Source organism: Lichenostomus cassidix, chromosome 2 (genome assembly GCF_008360975.1).
Source record: "Lichenostomus cassidix isolate B80296 chromosome 2, HeHo_3.0, whole genome shotgun sequence".
NCBI lineage: Eukaryota > Metazoa > Chordata > Aves > Passeriformes > Meliphagidae > Lichenostomus > Lichenostomus cassidix.
In genome coordinates, this window is record NC_139482.1 from 34,100,311 (window position 1) to 34,122,675 (window position 22,365).

Sequence of the window (22,365 nt, forward strand, 5' to 3'; positions counted from 1 at the left end):
CCTGTAAGTGTAACACATGTGACGAGGGAGGTGCCACAGCACACTTCAGAAAATCTTAAAAGTCCTCTTTTGGTGGTTCATTGGGGTCTCTGAGCTCATTCTCAACAGAGATTAAAGTGTATGTCTGTTGAGCCAGTGTGGCTCCCCCTCCTGCATTAAGAGATATTTACTCTTCTTCCCCCTCCTCCCTCACCTGAGATGTGTGTGTTGGGTGGTGGTATTTTCTCCCTCCTTGTGGACTTAGTAAGGTCTAGGGAAATTCAGAGAAAGCACTGAAAGGGAGATGGCTTTTGGCACTGTCACTAACACTGAGACATGACATCTAGCAGAAAAGGTGAGAGCTGCCCAATCTGCAGATTGTCTGGGCTTCTGTCTGGCAGCTTATTTCTATCCCAGCCCTACCTTTTCTTCTCCTATCAAGGCAGAAATAAAAATAAGGTACCTTGCCAGTCTCTCCTCCTTTTTGTTGGAAGAGGTCTCCTTTATGTCCTAGAGGGGAGAGAAAGAAGGAAGACAGGAAAGTAAGGGTTGTTAAAGGGGAGCAAGAAATGAAAGGAAGAAAAGTACCTTTCTATTTTATTTACCTAAAGGACTTATTCCTACCCCAAATCATACTTGATGGGGAAAATGGAAGGGTAAATTTTCACAGAAGAAGAGGGAAAATAATATTACTCAGACATGAAGAAAGCTGAGGGATGCCATCATGAAGCTGCTCAACTGAGAGAGAAAGAGCGAAAAAGCAGCACTCATGTGAAGCATTAAAGAGAATGTTCTTTGTTTTCTGAGACATGGAATATTAAAATATTCATGTCATGTACTTCTTAGCAAAATTGGAGGAGCAGAGATAAAGGAATGTGAAAAGTAAAATTTGATTTTCTCCCCACCATGCCCATCCTGTTCCTCCCAACCCCAACCCAAGGAAATGGAATTAGTTTCTCTGCTTAATGCTGAAATGAGATGTTGAAAGGGATGTGGTTGTACAAGAGAAGAGGAGACATGAAGGTGCTCAGTTGATGTTGGATATTAGAATAGTATTTCCATGAAAAAGTGGAAAGGAAAGTCTGTCTGGATGCTCATGTTTCTACTTTCTTTATGGTCTTTTCTAAAATATTCTTTCTCTCATCACACTCCTGTCTTATCTCTGAGATCTCTTGGTATGTCCCTTGGGAAGTGTACATCTGCATAAGGCCTGTTCCTCTAATGACAAAGTAACCATAGTTCTTTCCCGTTTGTGCTTTTTTTTTTTTTTTTTTTTCCAGTACAGTAAACACAGACAAATGTAAATGCCAGCATATATGTTTCAGGAAAACCAGGAAAACTATTATGCGTATTACACCTCTGCACATAAGTTCTTATTTTGTGGATTATTGTGTGGCTGGAATCTTTTTCAGGTGCACCTCTTATAACCAAATTTCTTTTCTTTGCTTCATCCATCTCAGCCAGTTAAATGTGTATATAACTGATTTTCTGAAATGGGGCCAAAGTCCATGTACTTCAATAGCTCTTAAACATATGGTTAACTTCAAGCATGTGTGCAGAGGTTTGCTGAAGAGAGATAGTTTGCTGAATCAGGACTTCCCAACACCAAGATTTTAAATTGCAAACAATCGTCTATTTTAATGTATTTTAACTACTGCCTCCCATGGACTAACAATAGGTAACTATTGTTGAGTCCTGCAGATGAAGAAAGTTGTACTTGGATAAACCGAAATTTAAGGGTAAACCAAATCTTTCTGACACCCTTCTGTGAGAACTATTCTTTTACTTCTTCCTAATAAATAATTATGTAACATGAAGGGGAATAATGATCATAATTTCAGGTTATGATTAAAAACTTATTTTTCTGTGGGACGTAGAAAATTCAGCTGTTTCAAAAAAAAAAGGCTTTTGTTACAGCTTTTTCCTTTTTTTTGGTTGTGAGATTTCTGTATTTTCTAACTAAATGCAGTACTGAGATTATAATATATGTATGCTATCACTGACAAATAAACATGAATCAGCTATCCAGTCTTATGGATACATAAATCCGTGTGATTTATGGAGAAAATATTTTAAAGCACAATAGAGGTCTGTATATATGTAAAAGAACCCTAAACCTAAAAACCTGAAAAACCCCAAACCAAATAAAAACAAGCAACCCATAACCCACCTCAAAGCAACCCAACCCAACCAAATTCCACCCCTTAAAAAAAAAAAAAACCCAACTGAAGAAAAAGAAAAACACAACAAAAAATGCAGCTGCCTTTTTCATTCATTTGCATTCCTCCATGTGCAGGGATAAATGGGATAGGGCTACCTGCCCTATGTTGTTTTGGTTTTCCCCATCCTGCATCACAGGTAGAGTGGGGTGGAAAGGAGATTCCACAGAGCAAATGCATCTGTTGGAAGGTGCAGGCAAGGGGAAAGAGTCAGTGAGGGAAATGTTCCTTTCAAAATAGTTCTTAATATGCTGTTAATGATGGAGTGCTCAAATTGCCCTCTTGATGACAATTGGGTAAGAAAAAAAGCATCTTTTGCTATTGCAGTTGATACACTCAATACATTGTTTTAAAACAGCGTTCTCTTGTTTTCATGTAAGGTGGTAAGACTTAAAGAAATTGGGCTTTCTTCTTCTTTTCTTACTAATTTGGAATATTTGTTTCCTCACATTCCACCTTCAAACCAGCTAATCTGTATCCCCTTCTTGAATAACATTATCCTGACAACAGAGCAGTGAAAAAAACCGAGACTGCAGGACTTCTAACAATGCCAGAGGGCCCCAGGAATAGGAATGCCCTGAAAAAAATGTGCTTCCATCCAGCTGCCCTTCATATTGTTGTCTCCCTATCCAATTTACTGGAGAATTTCCCACTGCCTCTTGGCTCAGTCCCAAATGAGAATGTAATCTTTTAAAGATTACACTGTATAATGGAGGGACAAGGAGCTCTTTATTAACTGGGATGGGGAGTCACTTGCTATTAGGCAAGGGAAAGGGATGGGATGTAGTGGTTTTGTGAGTTCTGCTTTCTGCCCCTTCTTGTCTTGTCAGCAACAGGACGGCAGGTTGGGAGTGGGAAACCACTGCAGCTGCAATGTAGAAAAAGAAGTAATTGAATGTAGCTTATGATTATGGCAATTACTTTTATAACATGAGGGATTATGCCATAACTATTATATTGCCAGCAAGATTAAATTACTAACCTAATACCGCAACATGTTTTCCTGGAAAATAAAAAAATAATTCTGCTTGTTCCAGAGTTGATGCATTCAAAGACTATTAATACAGTGTGAAAGAGCTGAGCAACCAAGGAATCTGCAGTGCTGTCTGTACAGACGTTGTCTGGATTAGATCCCTGTCACTTCCATGAGCTCTGCCAGCTAGACACCCTCACCCTTTCTGGGATGTAAAGCAATGTGGTACTCTGGTAATTTTGAATGCTCCTTCTCCTCTCAAGCAGATAAGCTTCTACCAGTAATTGTTAATAAAGAAATAATCTGCTACTATATAAACAAATATATATAAAATTATATATTGATATAAATCAATAATCTGCCACACCTGCAATGGAGAAATTTTTGAAACTTCATGAAGAGACTAATTTTGTTTATGTAAACCCACTAAACTCATTGGAAAGCTTAAGCTTCAATGCATTTTCACAATGTGCTCCTCTTTTACTGCATAGTTTGAAAATATTGCTTAATAATATGGGTATCTGTATGTAAAATACAGTAATTTTAGATCATCTCTAGAGTGAGGTCATTTTTGATGAAGTTTCTGGGATATGCAATGTGGTTTTTTTGGGTTTTTTTTAGTTTAGTTTTTTCTTCTACATGCATAACAAGGTCATAGTGAGACTGTCATATAGCTAGCACAGATACAGCCTCGTATAGACTGTTCATGAAAGCAGTATAAGCTAAGTTAATTATGCAGGAAGAGCAGTTTCCTTTTGTTCATCAGCTGGAAAATGAGTAGAAAATTTAATTTTGGAGACTTCAGAGATATATCATGTGTTGATCATTATGAGCAAATTAACTGGCTTCATGGAAAAGCCAGTTCTGATTCTGAGGAGAAACGCAGCTGAACACTATAATTCTATAAATATTTTTACAATTTTTATATGGTATATGCTGAATGATGCCTCGAGCAGTGCATTTCATTTTTGTTGCATGTACATATAAGTCTTTTCGCACCATTGTGCTTTATGAAAATACCTCTTATTACACAAAGCTGTTGAATACATTTGGAAAGACTGGATATACATTTGTATAACAACCTCTTTTTTTCTGGTGAAGAAGTGGAGTTATGGATATCAAATTGAAGTCAAATAGGAGCATGTTACTGTTTTTGTCAGGATTAGAAACCTCTGAATGGCAGTCTATACCAAATTTTATTATTTTTTCCTTTCTTTCTTCTGAATCTGTGAACAAAAAAAAGAAGTAAGTACGATTTCACGGTGGATGTTTTTGTTCTATTGCAGAAATGACCAGTGCAAGATATGAACTCTTTGTCTCAATGACACAAACTCTTGGCTTTTTGACCTTCCTATTCATCTGAGCCTTTAAGAGTCACCTTAGGCAAAAGATGTTCTCAGTTACTTTCTGGGACTGAGAGCCCTGGGCATTATTAAGAAGGCGTTATTGAAAGTTGATTTCATAATTTCCTTGTAGTGTCTAACCAGGTGAACAATATTATACCTCTATTTGATAACCACAGAACATCTTTTATTCAGGTAAGGGTATATTTCTATTCCCTCGGCTATTATCATTTTAAGACCATTATGTTTCCAGTGAAACATCCTGTATTAGTTTCCTCTGAGGATTTTTATTTTTGTCCCTAGTACATTAGTTCCTAGCTGGTAGAAACACTTGCACAAGCAATCAACCTGTTTTCTTACATCTCCCATGCCCACGGCATTGTCGTAAGTCTTTGGTTGCTGCTTGCTTTTAGAAAGAAGGTCAGTGTGGGTTTATTGCACATCTGCCAGTAGTTTGCAAAATGCTAGATGCTCACAGTGACCTGTGTGCCCACCAGGCAAGTGTTACCTTTCACAGACTCTGAGGAGGGAATCATAACCCATGGAAAGAGGCCCACCAGATGCCTGGGGGTCATACCTCAAGCTGTCACAGGAGTTTCACCAGTTCTTGCTGTTCATTGGCTTTCCTGGTCTCTTTGCATTGAGTGCTTAAGCACCTTCTTAAAAGTCAGCCTGTGGCTTAGGGCATTAACTGCAGGCAGCAGTGCAACATGATCTGCTGGAAACTGTAAAGTCAGTGATACAGATTTGTGTGGACTTCTGTGTGCTCCCTCACTGTTAATAAGTAATAAAACATTAAAATGTCAGTGTGACGGGGGAGTTTTTGGTGTGACCCCATGTTCAACCAACATCAAGACACAGGTGTAAACATTTTTAAGTTACATGAGAAGTGCTGGAATACCACATACTGGTGTTCTCAGAAGGTCTTGCAGTACTGTTGGATGGTTTTCTCAATTTTTTTGGTGTTAGAGCATAAACTGGTTTGAATATAATTTTTTATTTCTTTTCTGCAAATATTCCAGTGGTATTAATTTTAGAGCCAAAGGGAAATTTCTGTAAAACCTTGTCATAAGCTGTGTTTTTGTAGTTTTCTTGTTTTCCTGCCAATCTGTAACTTCCCTGTCGTTATAACACTTGGAAAACTTTCTGCATATTTATCAGTGTGTGTCAGCTGATGTTGAAATCAGGTTCAAAACCACAGCCAGAACCTTTATTTACCCAAATATTTAGCTTTCATTTTAGCCTGATCCTAGACTGAGCACATCTGAGTTAAAGTGGCCCAACAAATCAGCTACTTTCTATCTCTGACATGCGACTGGCTGTGTAGATACTTAGTTTGCCCTAAATATTATGAAGGGAGGGAAAGAAGCATGTAAAGGTCAATACTGTGGTTTACTTGATGGACAGTAGTTTATTATAAACTGCTGTGACTCAATTGTTTTTGATACTCTGTTTATCATATCTCAGCTGAAAGATGCTGGGGAAGCTTCTGATCTTTCCAGCAGTTAGAAGAGCCAGGCCTCACTTGCTTTTATTTTCATGAAGCAACATGGACTATTAACTGCTTGCATGAAGCATGCTATTTGCTATACGTCTGCAAAAGACCAGTGTTTTTATCCCATCTTTAAGTAATAATGTAGAGCACATAATGTCTAAATTATGAGCCTTATTTTTATATTAAATTTTTTCAGCTGGATGAATTTTCTTTTTTCCTTTAAAACAACAGTTATTTTCACAATACATGAGTATAACATAGAATGTCTTGCAGTTCCTTTCAGTGATTTTGTTGCTGGGTGTAGATACACGGCACTAGCATCAAGCAAGCAAATACATTCCTGTGGTGTTTGCAAAAGCATATGAGAAACCACATGTTTTCATAGGAAAACATCTGTTACCAAGCATATGCTTTCTGAGAGAGAGTGACGCTTATTAAAAGGGCAAAGTAGGACCACGGCTTGTCTTCTGAGTTGAATAAAGCTGGCAATAACTGTCTCTTTCAGTGTGCAATAGCACTGCATGTAGATATTGCCATGTAGAGTTGTAACTGGAAGGAGGGAGAGAGATTAATGTCTACAGTCTGCAGCTTGGAAGAGACAATATAAATCTCTGTCCTGCTTTGAGCTGTGAATGCCTCTGTAGGAGTTATAGTAACAGACAAATTAGCATAATGTAATTGGCTGGCAAGGTCAGCCCCTCTCCAGGAGCATTAGCAATGTTTACTGTAAGAAGAGACAGACCAAGTATTGTAGGGTAGTACATTGTCCTTTTTGAAGGAAGAATAATCATTTTGGACTCCCTACATCACAGATTTTACCATATCTTACATATCTTATTAAAATTCAGACTATCATATTTCTGCCTTAAAGCAAATAATCTAATAGAATAACAAAGTACATTCTCTGCTATCACACACATCTTTTTTTTTTTTTTTTTTGCTTTGAAACTCATTGAGTTTACTTTTTTTTCTTTCTCTGTTGAATAGTTTTTTCTGGATGCTAAACTTCCATATGCATCCCTGCCAATACCTAATAAATCTTGTTGAGAGAATTAAAATTTCTGGTCTTATTAAATGGGACACAATTAGTAAATCCAGACAAATTTATCAGTTTTTTTGTTTGGCTTTTTGAAAATGTGAAACTCTGGGAAAAATTCTGGGCCATCTCTAGCAGTCCAGGCTCACTGGATTCAGCTTTGCAAACCCTTTAACAGCTGTAGGTGAGAAACGTGAGATGATGTGCTTTGAAGACCTTCCATTGACTCAGAAACAGCTCTGGGTTTTCAGCCTTTGGTCTAAAACATGAAAATTTGTAACAAGCATTTGAAATGAATTTAAGCATTCAGTTATAAAATGTTTGGGAAATGACTTTTGTGATAGGGGTCACATTGCCTTTTCCTATATTATAATCAACAGGAATGGTGAAGGTTGTGCTATTTAGCAGCTACTTTCAGCTTAAGTCTTTAAAATACTGTCTGTGTCCAGGAGTTGCCACTGTAATTTTCCTAGACAACTGGCAGAAAGGCTAAAATGTGCACAGAATCACTTTCAGGGCACTATCTTACTGGAAAACATATTTCCTTGTGCTTAAAGAGTGTGATCCAATGGATTTCCAAAGCACAGTCCATTCCATTGTCTGATGATGAAGAAAACCTGGACAGCAGCTCCTGGACTCTGCAGTAACTATTTTTGAGTCTTGTGTGTTAAAACTGTAAGTTAGGTAGGTTTAAAACAAGCAGTGTTCAAGGGTTGAAGGGTGATATAGCTCTTCTTTAATGCTGATGCCCAGGAGCTCTTGAGAACAGGATTGGGGTGCTAATCATGCCAGGCTGGTGCTCTCGACCCTCCCCTCTGTCCTTCAGCTTTCAGGTACCACGTTGCTTAGGTTGTAAACATCCCACTGACACCCACTTTGTAGGCAAAAGCTGCTGTGTGGAGGAGAGCACCCAGAATTAACAGTCCTCCATGTGCAGGGAGGTTGTTTCTTGAGGATGCCTGCCTGCCCTGTTTCATTCACGGTTTAGCTGAAACTCCTGCCGGAATTATGTTTTGCCTCCTTGAATAAAGTTATCTGTCTGGCTGGGTCACACCATTATACAGGAGGACCAATCATTTATTACTTAGGAAAAGGAGCATTGTGGCTCCTCAGATGGAGTGTGAACTTTACCAAGGCATTTCAGAAGCATGTGGCACTCTAATAGAATGGTATGTAATTTCCCCAGGATGGCTCCACACCACATTTAATTAGCCTGACTGGAAGCATGTACATCTGGATGATTGTCTGGTAGCATTATCAAATATAGTGCAGCTTGTTTGTTTTTCTCTCCATTTACTCCAGTCAGAAAAGAAACTGAGCCAAACATATACCACTTTTACAACAGAGAATTCAGCCCCTTTGCCACTACCACTACCACATAACCTCTGTAAGATTCTTAGCCTGACTTTTCTGAAATGGCTCAGAATTTTTAGTGCCCATATTTGGATGTACAGCCAGAAATGCTTTAATTGGATACAATTATCTGCAGACTATGAGCTCCCCTTTTCTGAAGAATAGATCCTGCAATGTTATCTGGACTTTCTGGACATGAGTATGCAGTCATAATTCTCTTTTACTGATTTACATGTCTTTCTCTCATGTTTCCAGCTACCAGATAACTATTCTTTTGTCTTGCAATTATTCCAATGGTATTCATCATTTAAGTATTTTCTGATTTGGTGAAAGTATCTTGGTTATTATTTCTTGTCATTTTTGTGGGGTCAAAATGCATGCTATCTAAAATCCCTGTGGAGCTCTCTTACAGAAAGACCCTGTTCTGCTCTGTCGCTGCAGTGTTACACTGCCTTCCTAGGTAGTGTTTTCGCTAAAACTAGTCCCTTCTTCTCACTTCCAAGCACTGTGTAGTTGTTGAAGTTCTTTGCCTAGTTTTACAGATAAGGAAGAAGAATGTGAAGTAATTTGATCAAAGTCATGTAGTAATTGTGCAGCAGAGTGAGGAAAAGGATGGCTGTGCACTTCCCACTGTACCTGACCTGCAGAACAGCTTTGGAGTCCAAGTAGTTATATTTCTGATCTTTTCCGCTGCCCCAGTCCTGGAAGTTGTATGTCCAAGCTCCACACCAGCTTGCTTACTTGTTCTTTTTCCCATTAACAATAGCTCTTCTTTCAGAGATCTCTGTCTGTGTTTAAGACCAAGTCACATGCCTTCATCAGTGGATGGTCAACTCTGTTTCTTGCAGAAGAACCACTATTGGTTTATCTTTTTTCCAAGCATGTTTATCCCCTTAGTTTTGCTAGTGTTTTTTCCTGCCTGTCTGCCACTTGCTGAAAACAAGGCAGAGATGGACAAGTGCAATTTCTCCTTAACCAGGCTCTTACCAGCTTTGAGAATTCAGAGAACACTTTTTTGTAATGCCTGTTTGCCTGTAGTCCTTGCTGTACTCAGTAGAAGAAAACTTCCTTTAGCTAGAAGTGTATTTAACTTTTTTGCCTTCTGTGTAGACAGCCTGTTTGCCTTTCTAAACCCTAAGTTTTTAAACTCTTATGACTACAAAGATTATTAATTTTTGTCTGAATGCTTCCAAATGATGTACCTAATTCTATTTAAGTTCTTTTAGCCCAAGATCTGAACTAAACTAGCTCTCCTCTCCCAAAGCATCAACATAAAATCAATTGAAGTGACTGTGGATCCTGCAAAACTGCATGGTTGCCTTTGCAATTACTTCCCATGAGACCTGTGAACTAACTTGATCCTGATTTGAAGTCTTGGTGTTCCTTTTATGATTTTCACTGATAAAAATGATTTTCCTACCAGCTCACTTGAAAACCCACTTGTTAAACCCATGATCTCTTGTATGTCTCAAATGGTGTGTCTGGGTGCTTTTTGAGACCACCATTAGCTTTACTCCTGGACCTTTCCCAGTCTTTTGTTTTGCTGCCCATGTAGTTATAGTCTGCCTGGCCCAACACAGCTGGCACAGTGGATTGGGGGTAAAAGAATATTTAGGAGATGCATTTTATTACCAGGGTAGCAGCATTTCCACTTGACTTCTTAGCGGGAAAACTAAGCCTGCTGGTTTTCTGTTTGAAACTGCCTGAATGGAAAATCACTGGCTGTTTTGTTGCTACCATCCTTGCTCTCTTTACCAACTGCTCTATCTAAAAAATGTTCTGGCCATTGAATGCAGTCAACAGCCAGTGCTGTAACTCATGCATGATGCCAATAACTTATGCCAGTAAAATCAATGATGAGAATTTCAAAGAATCTTTAAATAAAATATAACAAATTTAAATGCCAAAGTGCTGTCTCTGTGAATTTGCTATTAACAGATTATAAATGGTTTGCATAATGTTGAAAAGCCTAGTGCCTTCAGTTAGCAGTATCAAAGGCTTGTTTAAAGCAATTCCTGGAGGATTGCCGCCCTCCCCCCCAGCTTTCTGTTTCATGATGGATAAAAACAAAACTCCTTACAATAAAGAAAGGAAAGCCAGGTTTTCAACTACCCTCTGACTGGCCTCCAGATCTGGCAGCTGCTTTTGGATGTCTAATTGCTTGTCCTGCAAAAGTTGACATGCACCTACTTTGAGAAGGTTCTTTGAGTACCCACTTAGTGTGTGCACTCTGTCTGATTTACAGAAATGAAATGATAGTGAGGGAAAAAGCTCAAGAAGAGCTTATAGTTCTGTTTCTTTGAACTTTTATCTATTTATTTAAACTCTACTTGTTTTCTGAATTCATAGATAAGTACTAGGTGCAGGGCTAATTCATAGATAAGTACTAGTAACAGTGCAAAATAATGGACAAGGCACCGGACTGGGAAGAAAAGTGCCCTTGCTTTGAGTCCTGATATTTGGCTGAACAAATCACTTTCTCTCTTTCTTCTTTCCTCTTTCCTTGTTTTGTCTCTGGACTCTGAGACTTGTGGGCAAGTGTAGTCCATCAATGTGTCTATACAGGTTTTAGCACAATAAGGCCTTGATATCAACTAAGGCCTTTGGGAATTACACCTAGTAAGTATCCTGGCAAATTTCTTTTCTTCTTTTCATGTTTCTTACCAGTCCTTCTCCATTTGAAATTCATGGTGAGCTCCCTTGTTTACAGCAATCTAATGGGACCATAATTCTGTGCCTGGGATAACATTACAGATATAAGCCAGTTTTGCCTTAGACAAAGTTCTATGGAGAATGTATTTTCTTATAAACATACTTTTTTATAAAGAGGTTTGTTGTTTTGTGTTTATTGGTGTTCCATCTGCTCTAGAGAATACATTTGAGAAAAACTAGCTCCAGCATGGCATATAATGTTTCATTAGCAGGCATAACCTTGTTTATTTGCTTTTTAAAATTGTATTTAGAAAAGGAAATCGGTTTGCACCATTGACATGCTGCCAGGTTCCTGTTTATAAATGTCACAATAGGCAACTTAGAAAATCCGAAATAGTCAGTTTATGGCTTTTGCATAAAGAATGAGAGAACTGCATAGAGCCAGACAGCCAGTTGTTCTCCCCCTATTTTTCAGCCTCCCAATTAGCAGGACTTAATGTGTGCTAGCAGTGCAAAACACCCTGAGTGACCCAAACTAGGCTTTGCACACTTAGTGTCACTGATGTTTAGTTGAACAGAAGAAGCTCTTTGTGCTATGTTGCTTTAGTGACTGTCTTGGACAAGTAATTGTGCATGAAACAAGCAACCCTGAGGAAAAATGGGAAATATCTGTAGGAAACTTCAAGACATAAGCATGCAATCTGATGTCATCTTTTCCCATAGAGAAGCTATTTTCTTTCAAACTCTGGTGAGACCAATCTTCCAAAATTTCCTTCTCCTTTAAAACATGTTCCTTTACATAATTTTTTTTCTTTGCTCTAGTAAATGGTTTATCATGGGTACCTCTGGTATACACCATATATTACTTACTGTGGATGTAAAGAAGGCTTCGTGTGTTACAAACATAGTCTGGACAGATACTCTGCAAAGGGCATGAGAAGGGTAGTGGGGGAAGAGGGGAGGGAATTGTGGAAGACAAGGGTCATCTTTCAGTATTCATTTCTACTGATAATTAGAGGGCACCACTGAATGACTGTAATTAGATCATGTCAAAAAAATTAAGATAAAAGACCAAAAATTCGAAGTATCCTGCATTTTGTTCAAAATATCGGAGGAGTCAGAGCATTTGCTTAAACCAGCAGCCAAAGTGGAGGCCAGGCAGGGAGGCTTCTCTTGCCCATGGAAGAAGTTCATGAGCACTTCCCCGTGAAGGTGTGAGGAAGGGACCAAGGAGGTGACAGTGCTCCCTGGGTGCCCTAGGGGCAGCAGCCCAGCAGAGGCAGCCAGAGGTTGGCCAGCAGCACAAGCTGCATTACAGAGATTTTGTGCAGGGCTGTCACCCTTCAGGCAGAGGCCTTAAGAGGATTAGTAGTGCTTAAATGAGCCCTTTGGACTTTGAGTTACAGTGGTGACTGCTAGAGCCTTGAGATGGCTTACACCTGGCTTAGCACTTCGTATGTCTGTCCTGTGTCTCGTGCCATGCTGCTTAGCAGTGCCATGCAGCTTGCTGGAGATTAACAGATGCGGTTTGCATCACTCAGTGCATCTCAGAAAGTCTTCCTGATAACATAGGAACAGCTATTGAAAGAAAACAGGATAGATTTTTTTTTTTGGTTTGTACCTCTTGAGGAGCAGCCAGCATATCTCTGTTTAAGAATAATCCATCCTAATTTAAAACAACAAGGAAGTTTCCCTGCATGTTCCAACACAGATATTTAGGATACAATTTTACAAAGCTCCTGCCAGCCCCACTACACAAGCCTGATCTATTAATTAGCAGTAATTTTCTGAGGCTCCAAAAACTGAAGACATTTTGAAAATAGGACTGGGGTTACTGAAGTTCATAGATACCTTTAGAAATGTTATCTTTTTTGTCAATAAATTCTAGTCATGGTGCTCCAAAACAGTATTTGGGTGGCAGTCAAGCTCTGGTCTGTGAACTGCTGGTGGTCGCAATGCTGTGGTAAGTCATCTGCATCTGGTCTGTGGAACCATCTTGCCTTAATTACACAATTTATGATAAGAGCACAGAGTGCTCTGTGTGAAATTCAGAGGGTTGACAGAGGTCTGTGATCCAAAAAATTGGAAACCAGTGGCTGAGACTGATAAGTGCAGATTCAAAGCTTTATGATTTCAGTGAGAGCAATGTTTCCCTTCTTTCCCCATCTGCCTATCATTACTTGTCATTCTTGAGTAAGGAGTTTAATTCTTCTTTACATTTTTACCCCTTTGGAGATCAGGTTGATAACATTTGACTGAGCAGCCGTGCCTGGGGTTCAAGAAGTCAGATATACCCATACTGCTCCTGGCCTTTCAGTCTCCAGCGTGGTGTGGATAGCTGGCTGGGTCCAGTTCGGGGGGAGAATTTGGATGGGGGGCTTGGGGGCAGGGAAGAGTCTTTCCCCACTCTGGGATATATCATGCCTGCTGTTTCTTGTAATGTGCCATTTTTATCAGGTAGCTGTTAAGTGAGCATTTGCCTTTCTTTGAAATGTTTTGAGGAATAGATCCTTTGGCATCAGTTCTGTATTTTTATGTGTCAGCCTCATTCAGTGACTTCATACTTCTTGCTAAGTAGGGGAGTTAAGTGGATTTTAGCAGTCTGCAATAAGATCATCATAGTGCTTTGTCCTTATGCTTAACGTTACTACACAGCATTTTCCAGCAGTTCCTGTGTCCTTTTTTTTCTGCTTTAGTGTTTTTCCTCATTCAAGCTCTACAGATGTTACAGTTTAAAAAAAGGAGGAAAAGGTATTGCATTTCAGTATCCACCAAGTTTACACTCTCCCATCTCTCACATAATGGGACTTTTTTCCTTTTTTTTTTTTGGTTTGTTTTTGTTTTTAAATTTAAACCGTGATGGCAGACTTTATTTTTCCTGTAGACCTTCAATTGCATTTAGTAACGTGATTTTTTTTTTTTTTAATCTCTGTTTTCTTCCCTAGTTCCTAATCTGTGTTTGCTGACCTTGAGTAGGCAGCAAGCTTAGTTCAGTGCTGATGGCAGTTTAGATTTTACACACCAGTTACAGATGAAACAATTGTGATGGGCTAGTGTGAGGGTGTTTCCCTTCCATGTTGATCTGAATAATGAGAAAATAAATAAGTTGACACCGTTTCTGGGGAGACTTGCTAACTTTTGTTTTGAGATTATCTTTTTCTTCTGAGAATTCACAGAGGCTCAGTAATTTTGATGGAGATTATATATGAATAAAATAATTTCGAAGACTGGCATTATTTGCCACATTTAGTGTATAATTTTCTTTACAACAATGTCTTCAAGTTTTTAAGTGAGCAGGTTCTTTGGTTGTGTAAGCAGCAAGTGCAGTGATTGAGTGTGTCATTCGAGGCTTCCACTCGAGTTTTTTATATATTGTGAAGTTAGGATCTCAGTAATCAGACTGAGTGTATTACTGTAGGTTTCTTAAAAGTGCACATGTAGCTGCCATTTAAATGTGTATTGTCTTACAATAATTGTCCTTGTCAAAATATATTAATTGAGAGAACAGCTTGAATAAATTCTAAAATAGTGTTGTATACTTGATTTCTCCCTATATTATTTTTAAGTTGATGCTTTTTTCTTGAACTATGTGAAAATATTTTAAGTTGCTGTACAGCAAATATTGATACATGATTTTATTGCAGTAAACAAAAATATGCAAAAAGTGGTTTTGTGTTTAAATTAACTGCATTTTTATTTCATTTTTTAATGGCAAATACCCTCTGACTTGAGAATTTATATAATAGTCTGCAAAATACCTTTATGAACAGTTGGTTGTAGGTTACAGTTGTATTGATCTAAAAGCTTACACGGAAACAAACCTGAATAGTCTGCAGTTTGTGTAAACTGGTGTTTGTAATTTTTAGTAAACCTCACAGTTAAAAAATAACAGTAGGAAAATAAAAACAGATTTTGCTTCAGAAACTAGAACTTACAGTTTAAAACCACAAGCAAACTTTGTTTGAAACTCAGAATACTGTAACTGATGGTAAAGGACGGATCAGTTGTCTTCATCCTTTGAGTTCAGTAGATGGTGATGGACTTCAGGTGGTGCTGTGTGACATGGATGGGTGTTTCTCTGGAAGAGCCAGGGTTTAGGGGAAATGGTGACTGCCTGGGTGTATTTTGCCTATGTCTGTGTAGCCGTCATTTCTCTGCTGTGCTTGCCAACAGGGTGTGTGTTCTTGTGGAGTGATGTGTAATCCTCTCCACCAGAACATGGAAGCATAACTTCAAGAAGCTTTTAGCCTTTAGAAAAAAAGAAGTGTGTTGCCTATCCAAACTTAAATGGTTGCACGTGGGAGAAAAATGCTCAAATGTTTTCTTCAAAGTCTGAAGCTAAAATGGGCCATGAAGTGTAACTGGGGAGAAATTAAGATGATGATGATCTTTATGCTTTCCTCTTACAGCTGGAAAGGCTGAGAATGAGCACGTTGATTTAAAAGCAGTTTGTGGATATGGTTTGTTGCTTTTCGGGTAATTTGTTTGAATGTAAAATATTGATGGAGAATACTGCATGAGCACACTGGTGAGCAGCGTATCTCTGTAAAAGCTCTTCAGTGTTACAATCCTAGCTTCTGCTTCAGTGGGAGTGACTAGAAACTTTAGTGAGGATGAAACTTAGTTCTAAAGGACATAAATTCCTCTTCATATATTGGATCTTAATTAAGAGTCACTAAACTAGTCTTTAAGACAGGGGATGTTTTCCGTGTCTCTACATCTCCTGACATATGGGTGGCCTATTCCCTGTGTGAACACTTAGGTTCAGTTTAATAAAATAGGTAATAATGATAAGAATATATGCTCTCTTCTAGTGCTGAAGCAGAGTTGAGGAGAAACCTGAGAAAACTCTGTGTGTGTGTGTGTGTGTGTGTGTGTGTGTGTGTGTGTGTGTCATACCCTCGCAGAGTATGGATGGGTTTTGGGAATGTTAAAAGCAGAGGGAGAGCTCAGCCTGTGACATTGCTCCTGTAAGACTTCTCTGAGCTGGAATGCTGGGAGTATTTCACACCTAGTATCAAATACTCTTAACCATGGGTGTAAGAGCTGGAGGATAACGAAAAGGGGAATCCAAGGAGATATTATTAATGGATGCCTAGTAGAAGAACATGAAGACCTCCTTAAAAGTAGAGCTGGAAGCAACCTAACCAAACAACAATTCAGCTAGGAAGTGGAGGTCTCAGTTTCAGCTAATGTTGCTGAATTTTCTCAGTTTCTATAAGAGTGCATTGTCGACCCTGCAAGGAGCTCATTAATATCCTATCCAGATCCACTCAGAGTCAGATGCAGAGCTCAACACAGCAAAACCATTTTGGGAGCTCAGAAGACTGCCTGCATCACACGTGCAACGAGCCTAGTCTTGCTGTGCTGGTGATACAGAGTCATTCTGCATGTCATGATGCCTACAGCGAGATCAGATAGGCTTAGTGTCAGATCTACTGTGCATTACCTTCCTGCCGCCTTTCAAAGCACAGGTATTGTCCTTAAAGTATGAACTTGCTTGAACTGCTCTGTAAATTCACAAGCATCTCACTGATGTAAATTATTCTGAGATTGCCAAATCCTTTTCTTATGAATGTCAGAGTCATGCTGAGTTTGACATTTTGTTGGGAAACCTCAGGCTTTTACTTGGCAGTGCAGTATATGCTTGCCCAACAGCAGTGCTTGCATTACTGAGAAGAATGGACACCTGAAAGCATTGACAGGTTTCCACTCTGCTTTTGCTCTCCAAGCATCACATATTTAGCCTATTTTGTGAAAGGATGCAGTTTACTGGAAATTGTGAAAATTTAGAAAAACTGTTAGAAGTTTAAAAATGTAAGATAATGATTATTGATGTCTTATGGGCAAACAAAATTTTCCCTACCCATCATAATTCATGTTTGTACCTTATAGAGCTCTGTAATTATAGGAGAAAATGGAAAGAGAAGGAAAAGAGAAAGGGAATACCTAATCTAGGAGCACAGGAATCTGATATAAAGTCTTTAAGTTCTGCCCTGCCATAGTACAACAATGTTCAGTAAAACTCTGTGTGACTGCCAGGGTACCACTTGTCTAAAGCTTGTGATGGATTTCCATCCTGTCCATTCCAAGGCCTTGAAGACTCATGGCATCATACATGTTTCCTTTAAAGATCACTTTAGGAAGTGATAGTGTAAAATATTTACTGCACATGGATAGACATTAGATCTGTTTTTGCAAAATCTTGCCATTATTAAAAAAGCCATTACCGGTTTGAATCAGGAGCTAGATTTGGCTGTATTTTTTTTTAACTGAACAGGTTTTTCATCAGAAACCAGTAATATGTTGAAGAAGTGATGTTTTAATAGGAATGTGGTAGATGAAGTAGAACTTTTGAAGAAGTTTTCTAAGGTTATTACCTGATGGTCATGACATATTACTGTCCTATGAAATATTACTTTGGTGCGGTTTCTTCTGCAATTCATGCTCCTTAAGTGAATACTTAAATTAATAAGGAGCTTCTAGACCTAATTCATTAAAAAAAAAGTGTAAATTATTTACTGGGAGAGGAACTCAAAGCTGTGTCCTCTTCATTCCAGGTGAGATGGTCTTACCACGCAATTGTAGGCAAAACTTCTGCCTCTTTATGTGTTAATGAAGACTGGAACCATTCCTGTAAAAGAAACAGATATCCCTGTGTCCACATTATGCTGGAAAATCACATGAAATATATAAAATTGGGAGATAAGGGGATGACAACTAATGCCTTCAGTTGGGGTCCTCTAACTATTTGTTCTCCTTTTCCATTAAGGGGTTATTCTTGGCTTGGTTCATAATACAATCTTTCTTTTATGGCTGGGATTCAAAATGTTTTCTGCTTCTTCTGTTTTACACATTTTATGAGAGCTTTGAGTTCCCTTTCTCACCAACTTTATCTATCCATATTTTGTGGTGGTTGTGTGTATTTCCTAGACAAATTGACTCACAAATTGGAATTTTGAATGAAATAAAACTTTGTTTTTTAATCCTGATCAGGACTGCAGTGATCAGGAAGGTGCTTCATGTGAGTCTTAGTGGCAGTGTGCATATAAGGGTTTTTTTCCCCCGTTTTCCTCAGCCTAACATTAGGTGGCAATGGAAAGTTTCTTTTCCTCTTGCTGCTAACAATTCACACGTTGATGCCTGATAGGAAAAATAATGCTCTCAAGGTTACCATATTTTTCATATGTATACACTGTGGCTTATCTCTGGCTTGAGAGTTTTGTTTGTTTTTAAATGCAGGCCAAGTCAAACCTTGCGGTTTAGCAGCAGTGTGTGTTGTGTTTACAGGCATAACAGGAGAGAAGTCTTATTCCATGGTTCCTTCCTTAGCAGTATCCTGGTCTCTCATGGATTGTTTGCTCAGTGGATATGATTTATCTGTGAAATGTTTTTTTTGTTTTGAAGAACTTTTTAAGAGCTCTGAGTTACCCGAAGCAGAGGTTTTATATGTGCAAATACAGTTTTACTCTAAGCCTCTGGGATATTATGGCTCTACAAAATCTATGGAGGCTAATAGAAATGGCTGTTTCATGATGTACCATGTACTGCTTGTTACTTTGGGACTGTAAAACTTCATTTGCTTCTCAGTCTAAGCAGACACAGTACACAGTAAACAGTAAACAGCCCATGCAGTAAATCAAGGTGTCCTGCACTCATATTGTGTTCGGTTAGGAGAATTATGTGCTAAATATCCCCATTATAAATCACAAGACAGAATCACAGAAGAGTGATTAGTCAACTTGAGGGTATTTTTCCATTTGTATTGCCCTGTGAAAGTAAATATTTATTTTTCATTTCTTTATTGTTGGTTATAACTAGATCTGTTGACTTGGGATTTACTAGGAGCCAGTAAATTTCATGTTGTTGGTACTTTCAGCTTTCTAATAGTATTCCTGTAGAAGAGAAAACCAAGATAAGACATTTATTCCTTTTTGTTTTCTTCCACCATCTCCCATTTCCCTTCTTTTCACAGAATATCTCCATGCATAACACAGTTGGCGGAGCAATGGCAGGACCTGGATCCCACCAGATGACAAACACAAGGATGCCAAACCACGACACCAGTGTTGTGATTCAACAAGCCATGCCGTCTCCACAGTCCAGTTCTGTCATTACACAAGCACCTTCCACAAATCGGCAGATTGGGTGAGTCCATTGCCACTTTCTCATTTCTCTGGTTCTCTGGCTCCAGCAGCTGCCTGTAGGACCAGGTGTTGTCCTCATGTCCTTGTGGTTCTTAAGGTTCGGTTGCGTGCAGGAGCAGATGTTGTTCTCGTGATTTTTGAGGTTACAGAGCTTGCACTTGACCCTGCCAGCATGATCAAGGACCCCTGCAGCACATGTTGCAGACTGTGGGGGCATGGCCAGGTTACTCCAGATCTGGCACCCTGGTTCAACAAGGACAGAATGCTGTGCTTCCCAGGAAGTCCTGTTTTCTCCATCCAGTTTATTCTTTTTATCTTCTTACGTTTGAAGATTATGTTGTTTCTGTAACTGCTCTGGGAAGAAAGACAGAGTGTTTGTGAAGCTGATCCTTGAACTTCTTTCAGTGGGAATTCTGGGTGCTCTATAGGATTGAGATATTTCCTATGTCCTCTGTTTAATTGAGGAATGCTGGAAGACAAAAAGACTGACAAGATAAATGGAGTTTGGCACAGCGGTCTCTGTGAACAGTTGCTCAATTTGTGATGATGGATCCATATTTATTACCATAAATTGACAGTAAGGATGCTTATTGTGTTGGCTTGAATGCCAATTTTGTGCTCATGCTTGGAGAACTGTGTGAACAGAAATATCTATCTTTGGTACACCTGGTTACTTCCAGCAAGTATGAGGTCCTCATAAGTCACACTAACTTGTTTTTAATTGTACAGAAATTGCCCTGATGGGTTGAGAGTACAGTTTTTCGTCACAGAGCTCTGAGAAAGGGCAGGGGGGGTATGCATGAAAATGTATGGCTAAAAAGATATATTAGTGGACTAAGAAAGAAGCAGCAGTCTAGATTCATTATCTGTCATTTGTAATTTGGTCACATCCATTATGTGATAAGTGCAACAGCAGTCTCTGTCCCCAGTCATTGTCTAAATAATTCATGATCAACTTGCAGTCTTTTCAGAATAAAACCAAAAAGTGAAATCCTGGCACTGAAAACTCAAAATCCAGTTATTCTTGAGTTTTCTTTCAAGATTCTTGGTGTAGGCCACAGGTTTTTCGTCTCCTGTGGTAGCTGGGGTGGCCCATGGCACTGAGCTCTGGGGTACCCAGCCATGCACAGAACACATTCCATCTGCTGCCCTAGTTTTGTGCTCCTGGCCAAACTCATTTATTTTCCTTCTTACCACTGTTTCAGGATTTGGTTCTTGAATCTGGTAGGAAGGGTCAAGTAAACAAACATATTTGATAGCTGTGCTCTTTTTATATGTTACATATTGACAAAATGCAGTGTTCCCTGAGATTTCACATGCAATTCCATTTGCCTGTGAATCCAGGAAAGTTGTTGTCTTATATGTGTCCTGTTTTGTTCAAAGACGGGGCTGGGAGAGAGGGAGGGTGGAAGAAACAGTTTCTTTTTCAGTTTTAGAAAGAAAAACATTAACTAATGCCATTATTTGCGTTAAGGATGATTAAGCTCCTGTTCAAATTGTGACTTAATAGGTCTAGTGGTAATTATGATCCTAATTAAAAGCATAAAAAACCCCAAACAACTTTTAATACTCAGTGGTGAGGTGTTTTATGTAAGACTGTACTTGGCTTTCAAACAATTGTTTCTATATAATGAGAAAAAAACTGCATGTGGTTTTGCAAGACCCTGTCAGTCAGGTTTTAGGTTTGTGTTGGTTCGGGGCCATGGTGATTAGAATCTCCAAAGTTGGAGGGGTTGAGGATAAAAAGGCCTTTTCCTAGTCAGTGGTGTGTCTCATTTGGGAAACTTTGTCATGACATATCTTAATTCTTCCCTGTGACTGAATCACACAAATGTTTCCTAAGTCTGAGTCTAAAGCTGCTTTATTGGGAGGCAATTGTCAGCATTTTAGTCTCTGTGTGAGTTGGTGTGTGAATGAGACTTATGGTGTGACCTCCAGCATACTCTGTTCCCCATTCTTCCCTCTTCCTAAGAGGTTTTGTTTTTTGTTCATGGTGTGTCCTAGGAGATAATTGCTGTATTTTCAACTTACTCTACTTGCCAAAGTGTTGAGCATCCTTGTTTGTCTTCTTTTCCTTCAGTCTTGTCCCTGTGGTGTCTGTTTTACTTATTCAAAGACCATATCTTGTCATTTCCATTTATCTTCATCTTATCCTTCTAAATGTGCTAAGAATTATATCCACGACTCATTCATGAGGAATACAGACTGGACAAATGTTTTGTTATTAAACAACTGAAAAAAAATCCAGATGAATTCAGAAAATATTTGAGTTCTTCAAAGTTTGGTGGTTTGGATTTGGCCTTGCAAAGTTGAGATTGCTCGGCTGTTCAACTAGCCTAAATTCTGAGGTGCCCAAATCAGTGGGTTTTGGTTGAGTTCCTCCTTTTTTTTTTTTTTTAAATTATCTGAAACTGCCCCAAAGGGTAGATGAGTCCTCACCATGAAGAATTGTGCCAGAGAAAATGCCTTTTAATGAGCAATAAAACCAGCAGAGAGAAACTGGGTAAAACTCTCACTGAGTTCTGTAGGAGCAAGACCAAGCCCTGAAGGTTATATAGAACCATCTTGTAGCAATATTCTGATTTTTATCACAACCACAAATATTTTAGTGTCAGACTATGGCCAAGCCACCTGCAAATGTTTATGATGGCCTTGCTCCAATGAAAACAGGGAACAGCAATGAAAGTCTTCATTTAGCCCCTGTTTGTAGGCTGTGCTCTAGTAACAGAGAATGGGACCCACCTGTGCCCGCACACAGCTCGTTTCATGGTGAGGGGTGGGCGAGTTTGTAGCAGCTGACATTCCCAAGGGATGTAATTTTCCCCTACTTTCGTTTTTCCTTCTCTTTCTTCTCCTCTCCCTTTAACCTTCTTCCTCCCTATTTCTCTCCCTCCATGCCTCTCTTTTTTCCTATCCCCTACTCTGGGGGCTTGCATACAAAATGAGATATCGACACAAGGCATGGGAAAACATGACAGAATGTGCAGTGTTGGGCAAGTCTTACTGGCACAGTGTATATCCACACATTGTTTCAGGTATTAAGCTTCAGCTACTACTGAACAGGCATCCAGCCAGATTAATCAGATAAAGGGAAGAGCATGAAGGTTATTAACTTAAAAAATAAGACAGGGTGCAGTCCCACTTTCCTCCCACCATGTTCCTTTTGTT

General features: G+C 39.0%; 1 protein-coding gene across 5 annotated transcripts in view; it reads left to right on the top strand.

Annotated features, from left to right (window-relative positions):
• CREB5 (cAMP responsive element binding protein 5) overlaps nucleotides 1–22,365 on the top strand; it is a 257,792-nt gene that overhangs the window by 64,422 nt on the left and 171,005 nt on the right. For all 5 annotated transcript variants that reach the window (XR_014849791.1, XM_085051007.1, XM_085051009.1 and 2 more), the window contains one exon: nucleotides 19,026–19,198. Coding sequence is in view for 4 of the 5 variants with exons in the window: in XM_085051007.1 (XP_084907133.1) it covers nucleotides 19,026–19,198 (173 nt within the window). In the remaining variant the exon portion in view is untranslated. The remainder of the gene's footprint in view (nucleotides 1–19,025; nucleotides 19,199–22,365) is intronic.